We start from the raw sequence: 8,159 nt of genomic DNA on the forward strand, positions 1-8,159 counted from the left end.
ATTATAAGAATTATTTTTTAGTCCGACACAACATCAAACATAGGTTTTCACTATTGTAATCCAACGCAACACTAAACGTATGTCAATACTTAATCCCACTTAGGCCAATCCGAGCTAATCCAAGACAGTCCTAAAATTTAGTCTAGTCCATGACAGTACGCCGTACCAAACGACCCCTAACTTTCTTATTAGAAACACAAACCACGTGCAGAGCCGTTGAAGTAGTGACTCTCCTTCCGACTCGCTTAGCAAAGCTCAAAAAGTAAACATACAAACATGATAAAATTCTAATTTGCAAGTGGAAAACTTTACAACATTCAATTCAACCGCACGCATGAAGCACCAAAAGTCTCTTGTTTAAAGAAGCACCAAAAAAAAACAATTTCACATAAGGATCATTATATCATGTTGTGTTGCCAATAATGAATGGAAGAAACGTTTTGGTTTGATGGTAACACCACATAGCATGATATGGTTTCGTTATGAGCGGACAGTGACCTCTGCCTCGACTACGCAAGTATTCATCACCAAATAACCCTTGTCTCTCTCTTTGAAAAAGCCCAACATAATGAAATTAGACCAACCCCAAGAGGGACTCGAGGCTCTGAAACAATTACTAGCTGCAAGCACACAAAAAGAAAATAAGACAGACTAATCAGGATTGAGAAGAAAGAGAAAATAAAACAGACTATTAGGTACATGTTTACCTTGACGAAAAAAATGCTTGGCGTTTAATTGATCTACGATGCGAAGAGTAAACTGTGCAAGTATTTTGGAGGCAGTAGATAGCTTCTCTGGATTAGCCAATGTTAAGCAAAGAGAAACATGAGTATGCTTTCCATGGCTATCTCCCTTGGGATAGAGCTGTATCTTCCTGCAAACCACCAACAAATTAATTAAATAATTAACAAGGCTTAATCATCATCAGAGAGAGATACCTACCATGTCTGCCCTCCAGCATTGAATGGTTTTGATTCCAAGCGTTCGGGTTTTAACTTTGAAAATTCCTCAATCTTCCAAACATACTTGTTCATAAAATCATTGTTTTCTTTTGATACAATAACAGCATTGTTGATCCTTGGTGGTAGGCACTCTGCCTTGCCCGCTCTTCTTTCCTTACAAACAAAGACCTCGGCTCCAAACACACAAGTATCATCAATGAGATAGCCATTGGAAGCATCAGCAAATGCTTTCAGAGGGACAACTCTATCAAAACCTACTTCGAGCATCGCCACGTGCAAGCACATCTTCTTTAGATTAGCATCTGATAAGCAAACAAAATTAGAAAATCATGAGCAATTCATGCGACATAAGATATATGAGAATTAATTTCAAACAGACAGATAATATATATACCCTGAAGAACCAAGTAGATTCCCTTATTCTGATCAAGTAAAAAGAATCTAAAATCAACAAATACTTCCCAACCAGTCTCAAGTGATTCTGCTCCAGCCATTTCTAGATAGACAGAGATGTGGTCTTCCACATTCTTCTTCTTGTATCCATTTGGGTACACCACCAGTTTCCTTCAGTGATATCAAACATAAAAAATAATAGGGGCATTTCAATATAGACCCAGTCAATGACCAAAATGTAAGAAATAACAAGCAGATTAGAAAAACGATTTACCATTTGTATCCTCCAGCATCAAACTCCCCCGACTCAAATCTATCCGCTGAATGCTTCTTTAGCAACGAAAATGACTCTATTTTCAGAGTGTAGTGAGTTGGCGGTGTATATGAAAATGGTGTTGAAACCCCTGCAATGCAACAATTAAACATTTTATTAATTAATGGCAACAACACTAGAAGATACGTATGTATAGAACTTTCTTGCAAATGTGAGTTAAACCAATTGACTACGACATTACCCGCCTCCTCGCATACAAGTTCAACACAAGCGCATAGGTCCAGAAAAAGAATTATATTTTACGTACCATCTTGCTCAAACTCAAGATTAGCCATGGCAATTGACCACCAATCTTCCTTCTACAGAAAGAAAGTTATGGAGGAGATATTAGAGTTCTTTTCCGATAGGAATACGATTTTATATATTCAAAGATTATTCCTTATATTATCTGAAACTCCTTTATTAATACGACTATTTAATTAAATTATTGGGTCTGATCCTAACGAGGTGATGACAAGTTTCTTAATAGAAAAAAAAAAAAAAAACAGTGACATGGAATATGTTAGAATATAATCAAGAGGATCACGTGTTAAATACACCTAATGGTTAGGGTAGTTAGTAGCTGAGCTGTCGAGTCAAAAGTCAGATGTGTTAGTCTGTTAATGAGTTTGTTACAGAAATAAGAAATTCCAGAGCTTTCTTATATTCTTTCTTGTTCCTTCTTCTTCTTCTCGTTTATCCTCTACTCTGATACCATATTTCTTTTCTTTTTGAAATATTTAGTCTATAGTTTATTTTTCAGTGATTTTTATTTTTATTTTTGTTGTCAAAACGTATTTGAAGATGTTTTATTAATGTTATACTTGCACATTGTTAGGAAATTTTTCATATTTTGTTAAAAGTTTGAATGAGTTTGAATTTATAAATTTGGATGCGATAAGTTAACTGTTTGGTTTGGAGTTAAAAATAATTTCACATTGATGAATGTAACACAACATAAACAGCTTGGTGGAAAAGGGTCTTAACTTGCAGATCAATGGTCTCATATTCAAAATCTCATGGCACTATGGTAGTCTGTGTATGATAAACTTTTCCCCTCTAGTTTAGACTATCGCTTGTACTAAAAACAAACAAACAAAAACTTATTTTGAAATTTGGACACGTTAAATTTTCGGAAATAAGATTACTACCGTTTGCAATCCCTTTTCCCTTTTGGATAGAGCAGCATCCTCTTGCAACAATGAACATTTTCAGATTACGTAGGTGCACTTCAAAGTTTATTCTTTTTTTATATTTATAAGCGAAAATCTACTTTAAACTAATCTAAACTACGCGGATGAGAATTTGAACTCGAATACAAAGTGGGGAGTACATCTACTCTAAACACTCCGCTAAGGTCATGTCTGCTCAAAGTTCATTCTTTAAAGTGCAATATCTTATAAGAATTTTTTAACAATCAATGCAAATTAACTGCATGGGATCAGCGGTATTTGTATAGTTTAAGACTCAAAATATTTATTTTATTTTTTCTGTTTGAGGAAAAACTTTAGCAAATAAATGAAATTATTTTATTCTTTCATTCATTCTGGTAAAGTTAGAGCGGCTTATTAGAAACAATTTAAGTTATTATAGCTCAAGTGGTTAAAAACAATTATTCATACACATGAGGTCATGTTTTCGAATGCCCCATCCCCAAGAATCCTCATAGAGAGTGGCTACAATGTTTTTTTGGGTTTACGATTATTCATCTTGTTTTGGTATTTAGAGTTTCACCAAAACTTATATAAAACCAAAAAATAAATAAATAAATAAACAAGGAGAAAAAGCCCAAACCACATGTAGAGCAGTGAAGTATAGACTCTCCTTCCGACTTGCTTAGCAAAGCTCAATATGTAGACATACAAATGATAAAATTCTAATTTGCAAATAGAAACTAACACCAAAGTGTGTTGTTTAAAGAAGCACCAGAAAACAACTTCAAATAAGGATCATTATATCCTGTTGTTGTGTTGCCAATATTGAATTGGAGAAACGTTTCTGTTTGACAGCAACAGCAAGTGGCCGTTAGGACAAGCTTTAGCTGACTACAATGCTGTAAAAATTCCATGGACGGTGACCTCTGCCTCCACTAAGCAATAGCTCTGAACCAAAAAACCCTTGTCTAACTGTTTCAAAATGTCAAATGCAATCAACCTAGAGAAACCGAAAGAGGGAGTCAAGGCACTGAACCATTGACAACCTGCAAGAACACAAAAATTAAAACAAAAACAAAAAGGCTAATTAGGGTTTCAGAAATAAATTGAAAGGAGGGAAGTAAAAGAAGCAAAAATTACAGAGAAGAACCCCTCATAGCAATATATATTATATAGCATTAGGTTAACTTAGACCACATGCTTACCTTTACAAAAAAAATGCTTGCCATTCAATTGATCAACGATGCGCAGAGTAAACTCTGTAAGTATTTTGGAGGCAGGTTCTGGATTAGCCAATGTTAAGTAAAGAGAAACATGAGTATCCTTTCCTTTGTCATATCCCTTGGGATAGAGACGTATCTTCCTGCAAACCACCAACAAATAAAATTGCATTAAAACCAGAAGTAATTTAACAATAAGTTAATAACAAAGCTTAATATGATCAAAGATACCTACCATGTCTGTCCTCCAGCAAAGAATGGCTTTGATTCCAAGAATTCAGGTCTGAACTTTAAAGGTATATAAACCTTCCAAGGATGCTTGTACATAGCACTGTTGATCGCGCATAGGCGTTCTGCTTTGCCAGCTCTTCTTTCTTTACAAACAAAGACCTCGGCTCCAAACACACAAGTATCATTAATCAGATAGCCGTTGGAAGAATCAGTAAATGCATTCAGAGGGATAACTCTATCGAAACCCACTTCAAACATCGCCCCGTGCAAGCACATCTTGTTTAGATTAGCATCTGATAAGCGAAAAAAAAAACGAAAACATCATGAGCAAAGCAACACAAGAACTGGTCTATATCTGCTGAATGGATGCATTGAGAATTCTTTTCAAACAGATAGAAGATGTATCATGTATGCATACCCTGAAGAACCAAGTAGATTCCCTTATTCTGATCACGTAAAAACAATCTAAAATCAACAAATACTTCCCAACCAGTCTGAAGTGAATCTGCTCCAGCCATTTCTAAGTAGACAGAGATGTGGTCATCCACATTCTTCTGCTTGTATCCATTTGGGTACACCACCAGTTTCCTGCAGTGACCAAACATAATAATAATACTACTCATATATATGCTGAAAATTAATCAAATCAAATTACAAAGGTATATCTAATTAAGTAGTAGATGAGAAAAACAATTTACCATTTGTATCCTCCAGCATCGAACTGCCCTGACTCAAATCTACCTGCTGAATGCCTCTCTAAAGACGAAAAGGACTCTACTTTTAGGATGTAATGAGTTGGCGGTGAATTTGAAAATGGTGTTGAAACCCCTGCAATGCAATAATTAAACATTAATTAATTAATGGCAACAACACTAGAGGAATATCTAAAAACTACACAGTTCGGATCATTGAACGTGGTATATATATATACACACACACACGCATGCTCTGTCATTCCTGTAGGTCTGATGCTGCCTTGGCACCCCCAGCTCCCATATACTCGTTTGTCTTACGTACCTGCAGCATCTGGCTGAAACTTAAGATTAAGAGTAGCCATGGCAGTTAAATTTGACCACCAAACTTGCTGATGCAGCAGATTAATTGATGGAAAATCTGATTAATTAGGCTAACCAATTCCTCCAGATCAGTCTCTTAAGTCAGTGAAGGAAAAGGTTTGAGCGATTAGAAAGAAAGAAAGGCATGTAAAGTGGCCTACTTTTAGGAGAGTATAAGATCTTTTCCCATGTATATGTATCCAAGAAAGACTCTTTTACTAAGCTAGAGCCTTATCGGGTTGTTGTATATACATATATATATATATATATATATATATATCAATTTGTTTTTCTTTTCTTTTTAAAAAATCTTTTGTCTATATATTTTTATTTTTTGGATGTAAGGATTTGGTGACATGTTATGGGGTTTTGTTATTTTTCTTCTAAGAAAAGAGGGATTCAAACTCGGGTGCAGAGTGGGGTTTTGTTATTTGATGTGTTATTATTATATATAAATTTTTTTAAGGTATGTCAAGATGTTTTATTTATATTATATTACATTTATTATATGAGTTTAAGTTTATAACACTATATACTGTTGTGAATTGTGGGCACGTTAAATTTTGAGAACATGAATATGTTAAGTTTTGCTAACAAATTATACGAAATAAGTTCATCTTTGGAATATCCTCCTGCAACAACCAACATTTTGCACTTCAAAGTTCATCTTTTAAGTGCAACTTTAGAAAATAAATGAAATTTTGGTAAAATAAGAGCGGCCCATTTACATTGAATTTTAGGCTTAATAGAATCCTTACAGAGAGTGGTTACAATGTTCCCTTTGGGTCTAGGGTAAATCATTTTGTGTTTAGGGTTTTGGTTTTTATAGTTTATATTAGAAAAATAATTTAAAAGAAACAAAAGGTGTTTATTTCATGATGCATATGGAATTGACTAACTGAGAATTTTGAGCGAGAAAAAACTTAAAAACACCAAGCCAGCTCCAACAAGAGTGACGGAGTGGGGGATAACCAAAGCAGCAAAGCAAAATAATTTCATAAGGGTTACAATAATACAGTGAATTAAAGCGATTATGGGGTGAAGCAACTTCCTTTCATTTGCTTCTCTGATTATTGGCCTATCCAAAATCACTCCAAACGAGCCCCAAATCACTGTACTGCAACTATGCTTGAAACTCACAAGTTTGGCTAGCTTTCTTAAATACTTTGCAATCATAGGCAAAACTCTAAAAGAAACAGAACCAATCACCAGATGCTACAAAACTATGCTCGTCATTACACTCCTGCCAAACATCCAAAATCATATTTCAATTGACTCAGCACTTTGCAATCAGAACACAATCTTGAAAAAGTGTTAGCTTGACGACTATAATCAGACTAGTATGCATTCCTGATAAACAGCAGGTTCAGAAAAACCTCAACTATGAAGACAATCCTTCTGACTTTGGCCTTGTGTACCCAAGACTGATTAGCTTCAGAACCAACAACTTTTCAGCATCTGCCTGAAATACCAAAAAGGAGGAGCAAATTATTCAGTGAAAATAACCAACAAAAGGTTTAAAATGAACAACCCTGTCCTGCATATATGCAAATGATAAAGAAACACACATCACATAGTCTCAAGTTCATGTGTGTTTCTGTAGGTGTTTAAGATTGAGCATAGACCTCAATCATGGGGCTATTCTTAGGAATGTTGCAAGCCAGAATTATATTCAGTCCCGTCTTTAAAACTGCAAGAACCCCAGCATGTCAGACCATGGAACCGGAAACGAAAAGAAAACACAATGATAAACTCAAACTTATCTAAACATAGATTGATAATTTACCTAATCTTCGAGCAATGCTCGACCCTGTATTATCAGAAGCCCCACCAAGTATGGATGTAACACCCACTGTACTGTTCTGTGTAAGTCAAGGATACAAAGAAGTCAGAAATCACCAATGTAAAGAGAGATCAATTGAAGAGGAAACAAACACTAAATTATCAACTTACAGGTCTCATGGGTGCTGCTGCATACAAATGTCCCAATTTTGCAGAGTTGCAGCCAATCCATGCATATATCTACACTCAAAACAACGAGAAATTATTACCCAATTCAGAATTTGTTCATACTTGTCAAACTTAATTGACCATGTATGCAAATAATCCGCCTAGATTTTTCTAAGCCAAAAAGATAACAAATTTAACGAATTTTCTTGCTCAATTTCGACTTGGACAGTTCAATTCAACATCAAAATGGCCAAAAACTTCAAAATAAAATTGAATTGAAAGAGGGAGGAGGGTAAGGAAGATAACCTGCTTGGGAAGGCGCATGATTTGGAAGTGGAAAGTAGTAGCGTTGACGACTTCAGTGAAGCACGTGATCTGCACGCCACCAGCATCGTCTTCGTTGCTGTAGTAGCTGGGAGCAGCCGGTTCTTTGTCTTTCGAAATTTGAGCAGAGCTCATAGCATGGTTTAGAGCACCGAGGTCTAAATCTTCTCGAGCCATTATTTGCAGACACGAGCAGAGTGAGACTGTGAATTGGAGAAATGAGCGGGGTCAATCTCTCAAGGGTTTTGGCCCCCTCTTCTTTTTCTTGCATTTTATACTTTTTATTTTTTATAGCAGGTGCAGTTGTTTTGTTTCTCTCACACACGCAAAAATAAGTGTTATTGACTTCGAATCTGAGACCACTTATATGTAAATTAAGGCACTTTTTAACTAGAATAGACTCCATTTCTTATTTATACTTCATATAAGAATTCTATAGTGAAGATTAGGGGTGGGCACGGTTCGGTTTGGACCGGTTTTGTCTCAAATTAGAACCGATTCGGTACTATTCATGCGGTTTGGTTCGGTTCGGTTTTAATTAAAAAAATTCAAAACTG

At 35.5% G+C, this 8,159-nt stretch overlaps 2 protein-coding genes across 3 annotated transcripts; both read right to left on the minus strand.

Annotated features, from left to right (window-relative positions):
- Window positions 1–3,451: 3,451 nt before the first annotated feature.
- LOC117613231 (MATH domain and coiled-coil domain-containing protein At3g58210-like) lies at window positions 3,452–5,268 on the minus strand. Its single transcript, XM_034342111.1, has 6 exons — window positions 5,211–5,268; window positions 4,972–5,101; window positions 4,692–4,861; window positions 4,278–4,566; window positions 4,028–4,185; window positions 3,452–3,868 (listed from the first exon to the last, which is right to left on the minus strand). Exons 3-6 carry the CDS (start codon window positions 4,789–4,791, stop codon window positions 3,714–3,716), a joined length of 702 nt encoding a protein of 233 aa, XP_034198002.1. The 5' UTR covers window positions 4,792–4,861; window positions 4,972–5,101; window positions 5,211–5,268; the 3' UTR covers window positions 3,452–3,713.
- Window positions 5,268–7,885, minus strand: LOC117638616 (proteasome assembly chaperone 4-like). Of its 2 annotated transcripts, XM_034341352.1 has the most exons (6): window positions 7,585–7,876; window positions 7,282–7,350; window positions 7,115–7,190; window positions 6,954–7,018; window positions 6,705–6,790; window positions 5,268–6,571 (listed from the first exon to the last, which is right to left on the minus strand). In XM_034341352.1, exons 1-5 carry the CDS (start codon window positions 7,777–7,779, stop codon window positions 6,710–6,712), a joined length of 486 nt encoding a protein of 161 aa, XP_034197243.1. In that variant the 5' UTR covers window positions 7,780–7,876; the 3' UTR covers window positions 5,268–6,571; window positions 6,705–6,709. The 2 variants fall into 2 exon arrangements, with proteins under 2 accessions (XP_034197243.1, XP_034196718.1); XM_034340827.1 differs by having other exon boundaries at window positions 5,268–6,790; window positions 7,585–7,885.
- Window positions 7,886–8,159: the final 274 nt, after the last annotated feature.

The sequence above is a fragment of the Prunus dulcis genome, chromosome 1 (assembly GCF_902201215.1).
Source record: "Prunus dulcis chromosome 1, ALMONDv2, whole genome shotgun sequence".
Lineage (NCBI taxonomy): Eukaryota > Viridiplantae > Streptophyta > Magnoliopsida > Rosales > Rosaceae > Prunus > Prunus dulcis.